General features: G+C 37.5%; 4 protein-coding genes and 1 long non-coding RNA gene across 5 annotated transcripts; 4 read left to right on the top strand and 1 right to left on the bottom strand.

The window, feature by feature from the left end:
- The first annotated feature begins 232 nt into the window (after nucleotides 1-232).
- Nucleotides 233-2,007, top strand: LOC103870409 (ferritin-2, chloroplastic). The gene is made up of 8 exons (XM_009148532.3): nucleotides 233-594; nucleotides 735-818; nucleotides 915-975; nucleotides 1,057-1,144; nucleotides 1,248-1,309; nucleotides 1,429-1,494; nucleotides 1,577-1,640; nucleotides 1,734-2,007. The coding sequence occupies exons 1-8, from the start codon at nucleotides 311-313 to the stop codon at nucleotides 1,790-1,792; spliced, it is 768 nt and encodes a 255-aa protein (XP_009146780.1). The 5' UTR covers nucleotides 233-310; the 3' UTR covers nucleotides 1,793-2,007.
- A 275-nt stretch (nucleotides 2,008-2,282) lies between these two features.
- On the top strand, nucleotides 2,283-5,310 carry LOC103870408 (B3 domain-containing protein REM7-like). Its single transcript, XM_009148531.3, has 5 exons — nucleotides 2,283-2,430; nucleotides 2,521-2,818; nucleotides 2,893-2,999; nucleotides 3,942-4,283; nucleotides 4,360-5,310. Exons 1-5 carry the CDS (start codon nucleotides 2,353-2,355, stop codon nucleotides 4,627-4,629), a joined length of 1,095 nt encoding a protein of 364 aa, XP_009146779.1. The 5' UTR covers nucleotides 2,283-2,352; the 3' UTR covers nucleotides 4,630-5,310.
- An 880-nt stretch (nucleotides 5,311-6,190) lies between these two features.
- LOC103870378 lies at nucleotides 6,191-7,763 on the bottom strand. The gene is made up of 2 exons (XR_004458322.1): nucleotides 7,486-7,763; nucleotides 6,191-7,084 (listed from the first exon to the last, which is right to left on the bottom strand). It is a non-coding gene; the product is annotated as an uncharacterized LOC103870378 (long non-coding RNA).
- Nucleotides 7,764-8,014: 251 nt separating this feature from the next.
- Nucleotides 8,015-9,836, top strand: LOC103870407 (B3 domain-containing protein REM10). Its single transcript, XM_009148530.2, has 5 exons — nucleotides 8,015-8,261; nucleotides 8,337-8,616; nucleotides 8,678-8,787; nucleotides 8,861-9,202; nucleotides 9,265-9,836. The coding sequence occupies exons 1-5, from the start codon at nucleotides 8,184-8,186 to the stop codon at nucleotides 9,517-9,519; spliced, it is 1,065 nt and encodes a 354-aa protein (XP_009146778.2). The 5' UTR covers nucleotides 8,015-8,183; the 3' UTR covers nucleotides 9,520-9,836.
- A 211-nt stretch (nucleotides 9,837-10,047) lies between these two features.
- On the top strand, nucleotides 10,048-12,787 carry LOC103870377. The gene is made up of 3 exons (XM_009148507.3): nucleotides 10,048-10,721; nucleotides 11,372-12,340; nucleotides 12,441-12,787. Exons 1-3 carry the CDS (start codon nucleotides 10,248-10,250, stop codon nucleotides 12,516-12,518), a joined length of 1,521 nt encoding a protein of 506 aa, XP_009146755.1. The 5' UTR covers nucleotides 10,048-10,247; the 3' UTR covers nucleotides 12,519-12,787.
- The last annotated feature ends 284 nt before the right edge of the window (nucleotides 12,788-13,071 follow it).

The following is a 13,071-nucleotide window of genomic DNA, read 5'->3' as shown; positions in this document are numbered from 1 at the left end:
AATTGTGATCATCAATCGACATTTTTTCAAACCTCTGTGTCACGGGATTATCTTATCATATTCTTATACGTTAGATAATTTACACGAAGCCATAATGCAGGCACAAGCCTATTTTAGAGACACCACGCGTCTACCACAAGCCAAGTCTTCTCTTTCCACGTGTCATACTAACATAAAGTCACGTCACCCCCTCCCTACGCCTTCGCCATCTCTTAAAACCCCTCTCTCTCAGTACCGTTTTGCTAGCTCCGACGTTTTACATATATCTTTCCATCTTTCGTTGCTCTCTCTAGATCTTAGTTAAGAAACCATGTTGCTTAAGGCTTCTCCCGCGCTTTCTATCTTGAACTCCGGTGTCGGAGATCTCTTTCCACCGTCGAATGTTCTGTTTCCTTCCACCACGTGCCGTGGATCTAGGTTGTCTGTTCGGGCGGCGAAAGGAACGAGCACAAAGTCTTTAACCGGAGTTGTGTTCGAGCCTTTTGAGGAAGTGAAGAAAGATATGGATCTGCTCGTTCCCACAACTCCTCTGACTTCTCTGGCCCGCCACAAGTTCTCGGACGAGTCCGAATCTGCTGTTAACGAACAGATCAAGTAACTGCCCTTGCCCTTGTTCAGTTTTTGTCTTCATTAATATTTATCAAACTCTAAGAGTGATCTCTTATCATGGTGTGTTTGGGTTAATACGTGATGATGTGTCTGAATATCTAAACATATCTTATTTATGGACATAGTGTGGAGTACAATGTCTCATACATCTATCATGCCTTGTATGCCTACTTTGACCGAGATAATGTTGGTTTGAAAGGTTTCGCCAAGTGAGTTTATTTAATCTTAAGAACTATATTTGTATTTTGGGTTAATTTCTATGGGATGATCACCTTTCTGTTGTTGTTGTTGGTTTTCTCTGATAGTTTCTTCAAAGATTCGTCTACTGAAGAACGGGGTCACGCTGAGAAGTTTATGGAGTACCAGGTCTAACTTTAAATTTTTTATCAGTTTAACTATGTGGCCCTTTATTGGTGTTTGTAGTGTTTGATGGATTTGGTGTTTCAGAACAAGCGTGGTGGGAGAGTGAAGCTGCAGTCTATTCTGATGCCATTCTCTGAGTTTGATCACGAGGAGAAAGGTGATGCATTGTATGGTAAGTTGTTGCAGAAGTTTTGATCATCTTTAAGTAGTAAATAAGCCTTGTGTATATACAGCTATGCACTTGATGATTCTGACTCTTATTTTTTATTAATAAGCTATGGAGCTTGCACTATCTTTGGAGAAACTTACAAATGAAAAGCTTCTCAAGTTGCAAAGTGTAAGATGTTTTTCATTTTTTTCGTCAATTGTATGATTATTAAGTACTATCTGTTATAGGTTATAGCCTTGAGACCAAAAAAATGAATATGATTCAATCTCTCCTGTTTGATCCTACAGGTGGGTGTGAAAAACAACGATGTTCAGCTGGTTGATTTTGTCGAATCTGAGTTTCTAGGAGAGCAGGTAGATTAAAAAACACACACAAGTTTGTATACTCATCATTACTTAGAGAAAGTACATGATCGTCTCATAAAACGTAAAACAGGTCGAAGCTATCAAGAAAATCTCAGAGTACGTTGCACAGCTAAGAAGGATTGGAAAGGGTCATGGTAAGTCCCTTTAAGCCCCTCAAGATCATATCCTTAATAAAATTGCAATTGTACTTTCTTTTTTTGGGTGTGTGATTAAATTTCCCGGTGCAGGGGTGTGGCATTTTGACCAAATGCTTCTGGATGAGCAAGAGCTTCTGCATGCGGGTTAAGGAAGGAGAGTTTCATGCAGCTCTTGATGTTTCTGATTTGGTGATAGTGTTTTTTCCTTGTGCTATACGGCACTGTTCTATCTTTTTATAACGAGGTCTTTATGGATAATATATTTGTTTTTTTGTTTCTTTCTTCTTATGTTTTGTTTAAAAGAACGTGTGTTGTTAAATGTAAGTAGTTGTCTGAGAATAAATGTAAAAGTCCGCTGCTTTAATGTGACTGTCGCAATAGTTACAACTTTTGCATACTGATACGGCTTGGCAAGTAATAGTCTGAGAAATGAGAATAAATGCATGTCCACTGCTTTAATGTGATTGACGCAATAGTAAGAAATTTTGCATCGGCGTGGGAAGTAGTAGGCTGAGAATAAATGTAAAACTCCACTGCTTTAATGTGACTGTCGCAATAGTTACGGCGTGGCATTATAGAACAAGTGAACAATGATTCTTGATTCTCTTGAAGACATTACCTAGTGGCTTTGGAACTCTTAAAATTTCAAAACAGAGCTTAAATATAAACAAGAAACGACACCCAAGTTAAAAAAAAAAAGTATTCCTCAATGGCAAATGCTTCAGCTTCCTCACCTATGAATCCACACTTTTTCCAGCCTCTTCTACCTGGTTTTCAAAGCTACCTTGTAATCTCTTTCTCTCTCACTCTCTCTCTATATATCTTAACGTGCACGAGTCTGCTTGTTTGATGTTTCTATGAGTTTCTTTCGTTGCAGAACATTCCTATGGCGTTCTACTCTAAGCACATAAAGGGAACAACCGACGAGGGCAATGCCAACGCCGGTGATAAAGCTGTGGTAAAGCTGAGATCGGACGCTTCTGATTTAACCTGGGAAGTTAAGATGGACGGTCGGAGACTCACCCAAGGCTGGCAAGAGTTCACCACCAGTCATGATCTCCGGGTCGGTGACATAGTCATCTTTAGACATGATGGAGATTTGTTGTTCCATGTCACAACTTTTGGGCCCAGTTGCTGTGAGATACAATACGATGATGTCTTTCATAAATCCTCTGGTACAATCTCAAGTACTTTTAACTCGGTTGACTCTTAAGATTCTGTTTATATTCTCATTTCAATGCTGAAACAGATTCAGATTTAGCGATGAATCAAGAAACAAGAGAAGCAGTCTCTCCATCAGATAAATCTTGTTTTGTAGCTCGTGTCACCCCGACTAATCTAAGAAAAGATTCACTGGTAACAATTTTCTTTTGCATTTGATTTACTTCTCCATAAAAACATAAAGCTAAAGACCATTTTTTAATGGGCAATTGTCAATAATAGCACATTTTGAAGTTTATGTCTCAAAAATAGCACTAGAAGGAGAAAGTCACAAAAATGACATTCATTAAAGGGTAAAATATCCTTAATACCCTTAGTTTAAAATTAAATAAACAAACAAAAATAAATAAAAATAAATAAATAAAAATAAAAAAAATGAAATTTTTTTTTATAGTTTCAGATTACATGTTTTCAGATTCGAAATTTTTATAAATTTTTTTTGAAATTTTCTTTTTTAATTTTTTTTTTATTTTTTTTTCAAATTTTCTTTTTATAATTTAAAAATACTTTTTGAAACTGTTTTTAAAATTTTTATTTTTTATTTTAGTATTTATTTATTATAAAATTTTAAACCCTAATTCCAAAACCCCACCCCTTAACTCTAAACCCTAAGGTTTGGATTAATTAACCCAAGGGATATAAATGTATATTTACCTCTTTAATGAAACCTATTTTTGTGACTTTGAACCTTGAGTGCTACTTTGGGAACAAAAACTTGGTTTAGTGCTATTCTAGTCTTTTTCTCTTTTTTAATCTAAAATAGAAAGAAAAAAAAAATAAAATAACAACAAAAAATAAAAGCATTACTTTATAAATAAAGTTTTTATTTTTTATTCATTACACAACTTTTCATTATATTTTAGAGTAAAATATAGAGTGATCATTTCTATTATAGAGAAGCTTTTACTCCGATGTGCTATTTTTTTATTTATAGTTATTATAGAAAATATATATTGGAGCAAAAACTTTTATCTTTTGTTTTTTTCTATAACAGAGATTTTTAAAATTGAATTGGTTGGGGATGGTCTATGAACTTTTTTTTAATCAGAATAATTGACTCTTTGATAAACTTTACAGTTTCTTCCAAGAGGCTTTTCCAGGTCTAATGGTTTGACGAATCGTGAGTGCGAGATCATTCTACTGAATGAATATGAGAAACCATGGACAGCGTCGCTGATCTACTACAAAACAACGGGTGATGTTTACATCCGAACCGGCTGGAGAAGATTCTGCCGCGAAAATAGGAAAAGAGTTAATGGTTTGTTGACTTTCAAACTTGTACAAGCAGGTACAAAACCTGTTCTCCAGTTGTGTTCATCCATGCACAACCGAGACTGTCTCCGAACTTCATCTTCAAGAAGCCAAGAAAGATTCTTGACATTAACTCTCACACCGTACAGTCTCACGAAGTCTAAATTGGTAAGTTTTTCATCAGTCATGTCAGCATATTGTAGCAGAGATGATCTAATGTTTTTCGAGTCTTCTTTATTTGTAGTGTCTACCGGGAAAATTTGTGTGGTTGAATGGTATCGAGAACGCAAGGAAGATAACTCTTGTGGACAGATATGGTGTTAAAAGGACAACGAGTCTTAGACCTGATAACAATTATGGAGCAATGAGAATGGGAAAAGAGTGGAGAGAGTTCTGTGAAGCTAATGGAGTGAAGGCTGGTGAGTCCTTTACGCTGGAACTCATCAAGGAAGAAGAAGAAGAAGAAGAAGACACAGCTGCTACTCATCTACTTAAGTTCTGCACCAAAGCCTGAAACTCTCTCTCTGAGTTTGTTTTGCTTATATAATATCTACTTGCAATGTTTATGTTTTTTTGTCTGGTTTGTAACATGCAAGGCTTTGGTAATTTGGAATGAACAAAGGAGTGAAAGCCCCTCAAGATCATATCTTTAGAAAAAATTGCAATTGCACTTTCTTTTTTGGGTTTGTGATTAAATAATTGGTGCAGGGGAGTGGCATTTTGACCAAGTGCTTCTGAATAACTAAATGCTTATGCATTAGGGTTAAGGAACATGCAGCTCTTGGTCAGGTGATTCTGACTTGGTTTGTAATAACGTTTCCTTGTGCTATACGGCACTGTTCTGTCTTTCAGAACAAGGTCTTTACGGATAAAAGTAGCTAGTTTCTCATTTGGTGAAATTATTTACCGTGTCATATGCGGTACTGTTCTATCGTTTATAGTGACGTCTAAGTTTTGGTCGGAGAAATAAGCTTCTTTTCTTTGTTTTGTTTAACCCTTGTGAGAGTATGGTAAACTGTTAATAATGCAAGTCTAACCCTGAGAACAAAAAAACGGTACGGAAAATAGAACAAAGATTCTCTTTGAGAAACCACCAAAACAGAGAAAATTTTGGAGAATACGAATCGACATCAAAGGTTTAAGCTTTTTTTTTATTGAAAACATAAAAAAAAAACTCTTTTTTTCAATAGGAGTAATAAATAAGAGCCATTTGCACAGAAAATATCAAATAAGTTGATAATTTGCATAGATGGAAAAACAGACAAAAGTGGAGAGAGAAAGAAGTTAAAATGACATTTTAGTCCTTTCTCTTTCTTACATCTATTTTTATGGTTTAGGTAATTATATATTGTTTCTCTTTCTTAAGTTTGATATTTCTCACGTTTATTACAAAAGAAAATCAATAGCTTCTAGCCGAAAACTCTCAAACTCATTTTTCGAGGGTCGTCGACTGATATACTACTCAACGCCGACGTCGATCTCGTTCCTCCTCTTTCATTCTTCTCTTTAACATATGATTCTTCATGGCTACTTTCTTTGTGTTGGCTGGTTCATTCCTTACGGTGTCGTCATCTTTATTGGTTGTACATCACCGGACATTCCTCGTCACACTATAAAAATGGTAGATTTGGTTCGGATTGTTTTACAGAGTTGACTAGGTGAGTTTGTTTTGAGTTAACTCAACATAACGAACCGGCTCATTATATAATTTGAAGTTGCAGATAAAATTTTACTTGTTCTAATAGCTGACACACAAATAGCTGAAATTTATTAGCCGGATAAACCTTTTCATGTTCAGCTAAGAAAAATATAAAACCACATGTACGAAAATGTTATAGGTGTGCACTTAAAATTATTGTTCGGATAAATTTTTTCATGATCAGCTAAAAATAATAATAATAGATGTTTGGATTGTGTCTGAATAATTGGATGTAAAAAATTCACATATTCGGCTAAGTATAATATTAGCTTCCTAATAATTCACAACAAGATATAATTTAAAAAATTGTTAGCCGGATAAAAATTTCTTTGTAGAACTAATTATTTTATTAGCTCTCATTTGAAACTGGTAGAAATTTAAAGAACACTGTTATATGTTAATAGATATGCTGACATGCTAACAATGTCATAAAACATGCTAACAATACCACAATATTATTCGAAGATACATAAACAGATAAATGGTTATATGCTATTAAAATTGTTAGCAGTCTAACATTGAAGGGTATTAAATATGTTAACAGTCTAGCAGTTAGTTATAGATATGTTGATAGCATTTGCTCGTAAAGAATCACAAAGAACATCGCGTCCGACACAACTCCTATGCACTGTCCAAGAAGTCCACATACGCTGCTCCTCTGATTCCAGTATACACGTAATTTGCCAAGGTGCTTTTGTGGAGGTTGTTGACTAGGCAGTTCATTGATGGTTCCAAAGATTGATATCCAGAAGCCATTATGTGCTCATCAAACAAAACAATAGCATCAACTAGTGACCTGATCTAGTCATCAAACAAAGCAATAGCATCACTTAAAGGTTATCTTGTTGCTCAAAGATCATGGCGGATCGGATAAGTATACAAATATACGGCTAAGTATATAAGGCTACGGATAAGTATACAAAGATACGGATAAGTATATAAAGCTACAGATAAGTATACAAAGATATGGCTAAGTATACAAAGAATATGTCTAGGTATATAAAGATACAGCTAAGTATATAAAGATCCAATGCAATAAGGGATAAATAGCCGGTTATTTAACAGGTACGACACACACAAAAAAAACAGACAACAACATTTATGGCCATCTTGCAAACATTACTAGCATGAGTACTGTCAGTAGATCAACTCTGGATTAAAGATGTCCTAAATAAACATGGCTATCGTCTTAACTGACCAGAGTATGGTGTCTGATCAGAAAGCTCTAAGAACTTACTGATAGATGATCTCTTTATAACATTGATTTCGTCTGCATCCAGAAAAACGCAAATAATCAAACAACTATAGGTCCAAAAATCAAACAAAAGAAGAACTGGATCTATCAAAACAGAGAAACACAATGAAAAAAATCAGAAAGACACAACACCAAGGGTAAAAATCCATCGGACACTGGCCCTAAAACCCAGATGTGTGTTGCTTTGATTCTCGCATACTCTAATCAAACCTTAAACAAGACAATATGACATTAACAACTAGGGACATGCTTTACTTCCGATGATATCAAACCCAGAAAATTCAGACATAAGCTTAGCAAATCAAATACTCAAACCGAAGTTAAAAAAACCCCACAAATAGAAAACCCATAATGAAATCGTGGATCCAGTCAAAGAAACCAAATCAAGAATCATATAAGAGAAGAGGATGATATACCCTGAAGACGAAGGCGTTGAGCAGCGTCATGGGATTCATATTGCATACAAGGAGGATTGCGTGAATCTCATCCTCACTATAGTTCCCAGCAGTGATCTCTTCGTCTTCTTGGTATCCGCCGTAATCGAAACCCTAGTACCACTCCCCACCATCCTCTATTTTTCAAACGAATATAGCTTCTGGTAAATGAATCTGGGACCAAATCGAAAAGGTTTGAGCAGTCCTGTATATGTATTTATACGAATACGCAGGAGAGTGGAGGATGGGATTTGAAACTAGATTGGTGTTTCGAGGAGGAAGGAGTAGAAGAAGAAAGAAAAGGGGGCGAGAAAGGAGAGAGGAGAGAGATATAGGGATTTTGGAAAACATACGAAATAAGTTGTGTAGAAAAAGGTAGGGACAAAACTGCCATTAAAAAAAAACACATCATCAAAAAAAGCATAATTCCATCGGTGCAAATATAGCAGTTATCGGTGTATAGGAGTGCTAATTTCTCAATAAATAAAGCTGTCGTCAGTGGAAAAGGTACCAGCTTGCTCACCTATACGGGAGTCAGATACTTTATACGTGTCGTTTTGACATATCTAACAATGGCTTGTCTTGGTAACCAAAAATTTTTCTCTTTAAAATCTAATCAGAGCATAACTTGAGGAAAAAAAAAGATACCAAAGCTAAAGAAGAAAAAAAGATCATCGTCAATGGCAAATGCTTCAGCTTCCTCACCGACCAATCCACATTTTTTCAAGCCTCTTCTTCCCAGTTTTCAAAGCCACCTCGTAATCTATCTCACTCTCTCTGAATATGCATGGCTCTGTTTGTTCTCTTTTTTCTAAGAGTTTCTTTTGTTTCAGAACATTCCAATGACTTTCTTCTCAAAGCACATAAGGGGAACAACAAACGAGGACAATGCGGTGGTAACACTAACATCAGACGCTTCAGATAAGACCTGGGAAGTTAAAATGGACGGTCGGAGACTCACCCGAGGCTGGCAAAATTTCGCCAACGGTCATGGTCTCCGAGTCGGGGACATAGTTATTTTTAGACGTGATGGAGACTTGTTGTTCCACGTCACGTCTTTTGGACCTAGTTGCTGTCAGATTCTATATGATGACGTCATACAAGTATTCTCCGGTAAAGTACTTTGAAACTCGATTTACTTTTGTTTGGATTCTTATTTGTAAAGTTGAAACAGATTCAGATTCGGAGAAGTATCATCAAGACACAAGAGAAGAAGGATCTCCATCAGATAACTCCTGTTTTGTAGCTCGTGTCACCGCGTCGAATCTAAGTAGAGATATGCTGGTGAAAGCTTTTGCTTCTGCTTTTGCATTTACTTACTATTTTTTGAACCTAAACAACATATTAAACTTTGCAGTTTCTACCAAGAGGCTTTTCAAGGTCTAATGGATTGACGAATCGTAAATGCGAGATCATTCTGTTGAATGAAGACGGGAAACCATGGAAAGTGTTCATGAGTTACCACAAAACACATGGTCGTGTGTACATCAGAACTGGCTGGAGAAGATTCTGCCGCCAAAATAGGAGAAGATCTAATGATTTATTGACTTTCAAACTTGTGGAGACGGGTACAAAGCCTGTTCTCCAGTTGTGTTCGTCCGTGTACAACCGAGACTGTCTCCGAGATTCTTCTTCAACAAGCCAAGACAGATTCTTGACATTAACTCTCACACCATACAGCCTCAGGAAGTCTAAGTTGGTAAGTTTTCATCAGTCATTTGTAGCTGAAATGTTGTAATGTTTTTAAGTCTTTGTTTGCAGTGTCTACCAGCGGCATTTTTGAAGTCGAATGGTATCACGAACGCAAGGAAGATAATTCTTGTGGATAGATACGGTATCAAGAGGACAACGAGTCTTAAACCTGATAATAACAATGGAGCAATGAGAATGGGGAAAGGGTGGAGAGAGCTCTGTAAAGCTAATGGAGTGAAGGCTGGTGAGTCCTTTACGCTGGAACTCATCAAGGAAGAAGGAGAAACAGCTACTCATCTACTTAAGTTCTGCACCAAAGTCTGAAACTCTATCTGAGTTCTTTTGCTTCTGTAATATCTACGTGCAATGTAGTTTGTATTTGTTTTTCGGTTGGCTTGTAACATGCAAGGCTTTAGCAGTTTAGGATGAAAAAGACATTACCCTGATGTTCCTCCAGTTCATTGACATTGCAATTCTTTTTTTGCTAATCTCATCAAAAGCTTCTTTGGGGGCAACTCAGACTTATCAAGTATTCATAACCTTCCAATAATCTGATGCTTTTTAGACATATAAGAATCATTATCAGGATCCCTAGTGAGGTTAGATTGAAGAGAGATGCTATTTTTGGACACAAGTCTTCTTTATATGGGTTTTGTTTTATAGAGTTGATTAAAATCTGTAACTAACTGTATGAATATAATTTCACAAACCACCCAAACCATATACCATATGTCTTTTTGATTATTTCCCTTGTACAAATCTCTGTTTAGCTCATGTTTTGATCTAGTTTTTTCGTTTATTTACAACCAATCAGCGAACCTTGCAAAGCCCTTATTGTGAAGTTGACTAATTAAATTAGAATTAAATTTTGCTAATTATAACCTTCAACGACATCGTTTAATAACGTGCTTGACAAGGAGGATAAAAGAAACCCTCTGAGCGATCCAGAGGGTTACATAAGACTTCTTCTAGTTCTAGCCGTCGTCAAATTGTATTTCTCGATTTGCCCGAGAACCCGGAATCCAACTCTCAGCTGCTTCCCTCCGTGTCCCATGGCGAACCCGACCGAAAACCTCGACCCGAATCCACCAACCCGAGAACCAGAAGACGAACTAGAAGAACTGAACGGAGACGAAGGAGAACTAGAAGAAGAGGAGGAAGACGAAGAGGATACAGTATCCAACGCGTACAGAACCAAGACGGAATCGCTCTTCCGTCGCATGAGATCCGCTCCTGTGCCTGTGCGCGTTCACGACGTGATCGTGAAAGGAAACAGCAAGACCAAGGACCACATCATCGAGGCGGAAGTGGAAGCTGTGATCAGGGAAGCGAACACGTTGCAGGAGCTTCTAGAAGCCTCTAGGGTTGCCAATTCGAATCTCCGAGCGCTCGATATCTTCGATTCCGTCAACATTACGCTCGATTCCGGTCCTCCTGAGCTTCCCGGTACAACCAATGTGGTTATCGAAGTCGTCGAGAGCAAACACCCTCTCACCGGCCAAATCGGCGCCTACACTAGAGCTGAGGTATTGCTCTAATTAGGCTTGGTTCGGTTAGTTCCGGTTACTGGGTTTGGATAGTTCGGTTTAGTTCAGTTTTTGAAATATCATTGATTTCGGTTAGATTTTGGTTTAATTTTGTTAGAAGTTTGGATAAATTTGATTAATTTGGTTATTTTGGTTAGTACCGTTCAGGTTTGGATAGTTCGGTTAGTTCAGTTTTTGAAAAATCATTGATTTCGGTTAGATTATGATTTAACTTTGTTAGAAGTTCAGATAAATTTGGTTAATTTCAGCTAAATTTGATTAGTTTGGTTAGTTTGGTTCAGATTTTTTGGTATAATTTTTGTTAAAAGTTCAATAAATTTGATTAATTTCGGTTAAATTTGATTAGTTTAGTTATTTTGGTTAGTTCGGTATGGTTTGGTTATAAATTTTTTATTTTTTTAAAAGAAGAAAACCGAAATAACCGATTGCTAAACCGAACCGAAAACTGAATATTTTAAGAAAATCTACCGAATCGAATCGTACTTCTAAGCGAACTAACCGAAATTTCAATTTCCGGTTCGGTTCAAAATCACAGGCGTAGTTCTAATCTTAACAATTCACTTGTGTGCGATCTTGTTTGATAAAATTGTAGACTTGGACATGACTGTTGATGATACTCTTTGTTGTAGGCTAAGTCATCAAGCGTTGAAGCATCTTTGAAGTACAAGAACTTTTTCGGGTATGGAGATATATGGGACGGGTCTATGGTCTATGGACTCGACAGCTCTGCTGAGGTTGGCTTGGGGATGTATCTCCCTAGGCTCAAAGGACTCCCTACTCCTTTTAGCTCTCGTCTTTACCTCTCGACGCAAGACTGGCTTAAGTTTTCTTCTTATAAAGAAAGGTCTCTCGGACTTTCTCTCGGTCTTCTCTCTAGCAAGTATCACGAGCTTGTCTACACTGTCGCGTGGCGTAGCCTCATAGACCCGTCTCGGTTGGCTTCAGAGTCAATAAGGAGGCAGCTGGGACATAGTCTGCTTTCTGCGTTGAAGTATACTTTTAAGTATGACCAGAGAGACTCTTACCTGAGGCCGACGAGTGGGTACGCTTTCAGTTCTACTTCTCAGATCGGTGGTCTTGCCCCTGATAGCAGAAGCCTACGGTTTTTCAAGCAGGAGATTGATCTTCGGTGTGCTGTTCCTTTAGGGTTTTACCGAGCTGCTCTAAACTTTGGTGTGTCTGGTGGTGTCTCGTTTCCGTGGGGAAGCGGATACAGGAACCGCGCTTCCTCTGTGCCGGAGAGGTTCTTCTTGGGTGGGAACTCATCGCCTGTGTGCTCTTTGAGTGGGCCATCGGCGCTGTGGGGGTTCAGTACCAGAGGACTCGGTCCCAACGAGGCGAGGAGGAAGGGTGATGTTGAAAGAGATTTTGTTGGAGGAGACGCTGCGGTGACTGCGTTTGCGGATCTCTCATTTGATTTGCCGGTGAGGTGGTTGAGAGAGAGAGGAGTACACGGTCATGTGTTTGCTTGTGCGGGGAATACGGCAAAGCTAACGGAGAATGAGTTTAGAAACTTGAGTGCTCCAAAGTTCATGGAGACGTTTAGAACTTCAGTTGGTGCTGGGATTGTCTTACCAGTTAGTCTTTTCCGTATGGAGGTTTGGTTCACATCACTACCCTCTCTATATTATATCGAAATGAATGTGAGATGACTAACAGTAGACTCCATCTTTTGTTTTGTTTTTGTTATGAGACCAGATTAACTACTGCCATATAGTGAAGAAACAAGAACATGATCGAGCAAAATCTGGTTTTTTCCTGACATTCTCGGCCTGAGGAATTTATAGTTGGAAGAAAGCTATCATCAGCCTTGCCGCAATTTCTGGCAGAATCTTCAGTTTCAGGCAGTTTGATTATTATCTTATCTGATAAATTTTAGAAAAGAGTTGATTCTTTTGCCATGTTTGCCTCACGAGGAATGGATTATCAAGTTTCTTTAAAAAAACTCAAGTTTCTTTGTACTCATTTACATAGGTTAAAAGATTTCAAGTTCCTTTGGTTTTGTAAAATTGCTATTCTTATTTACAAAGGTTGAAATTTTTGAAGATTGTTAGGATTTTTGTATTATAAACGTTTGATTTAACAAAAGATGGAATTTTCTTGTGATTGGTATATTCACAATGATAATGAATGATGAGTAGAAGAGGAGGAAGAAGAATGAATCTGGATAGTGAAGGGGTCGGTGGTGGTGGTGGTGGTGGGCTTCTCATTCCCTCACTTATCTTGTCAAACGTCTTGTCTTCTCCATTTCCACACTCCAAATTCTATGTGCAACTTATGATTTATTCGCTTAAATATGCACATTCTATATAGTCCATGATATAAATAC

Source organism: Brassica rapa, chromosome A05, assembly GCF_000309985.2.
Source record: "Brassica rapa cultivar Chiifu-401-42 chromosome A05, CAAS_Brap_v3.01, whole genome shotgun sequence".
Lineage (NCBI taxonomy): Eukaryota > Viridiplantae > Streptophyta > Magnoliopsida > Brassicales > Brassicaceae > Brassica > Brassica rapa.
The sequence above is the reverse complement of the archived record's forward strand: the minus strand, read 5'-3'. Positions and strand labels throughout refer to the sequence as shown.

What these genes read in the sequence shown, in the direction of transcription:
- LOC103870409 (XM_009148532.3), top strand. Translation starts at nt 311, where the DNA reads ATGTTGCTTAAGGCTTCTCCCGCGCTTTCTATCTTGAACTCCGGTGTC. An exon ending in GCTGTTAACGAACAGATCAA is followed by an intron (nt 595 to 734) that starts GTAACTGCCCTT and finishes TTATGGACATAG; the next exon opens with TGTGGAGTACAATGTCTCAT. An exon ending in AAGGATTGGAAAGGGTCATG is followed by an intron (nt 1,641 to 1,733) that starts GTAAGTCCCTTT and finishes TTCCCGGTGCAG; the next exon opens with GGGTGTGGCATTTTGACCAA.
- LOC103870408 (XM_009148531.3), top strand. Translation starts at nt 2,353, where the DNA reads ATGGCAAATGCTTCAGCTTCCTCACCTATGAATCCACACTTTTTCCAG. An exon ending in TGTCTTTCATAAATCCTCTG is followed by an intron (nt 2,819 to 2,892) that starts GTACAATCTCAA and finishes ATGCTGAAACAG; the next exon opens with ATTCAGATTTAGCGATGAAT. An exon ending in ATCTAAGAAAAGATTCACTG is followed by an intron (nt 3,000 to 3,941) that starts GTAACAATTTTC and finishes TAAACTTTACAG; the next exon opens with TTTCTTCCAAGAGGCTTTTC.
- LOC103870407 (XM_009148530.2), top strand. Translation starts at nt 8,184, where the DNA reads ATGGCAAATGCTTCAGCTTCCTCACCGACCAATCCACATTTTTTCAAG. An exon ending in CCAGTTTTCAAAGCCACCTC is followed by an intron (nt 8,262 to 8,336) that starts GTAATCTATCTC and finishes CTTTTGTTTCAG; the next exon opens with AACATTCCAATGACTTTCTT. An exon ending in CGTCATACAAGTATTCTCCG is followed by an intron (nt 8,617 to 8,677) that starts GTAAAGTACTTT and finishes AAGTTGAAACAG; the next exon opens with ATTCAGATTCGGAGAAGTAT.
- LOC103870377 (XM_009148507.3), top strand. Translation starts at nt 10,248, where the DNA reads ATGGCGAACCCGACCGAAAACCTCGACCCGAATCCACCAACCCGAGAA. An exon ending in GCGCCTACACTAGAGCTGAG is followed by an intron (nt 10,722 to 11,371) that starts GTATTGCTCTAA and finishes TCTTTGTTGTAG; the next exon opens with GCTAAGTCATCAAGCGTTGA. An exon ending in TTAGTCTTTTCCGTATGGAG is followed by an intron (nt 12,341 to 12,440) that starts GTTTGGTTCACA and finishes TTATGAGACCAG; the next exon opens with ATTAACTACTGCCATATAGT.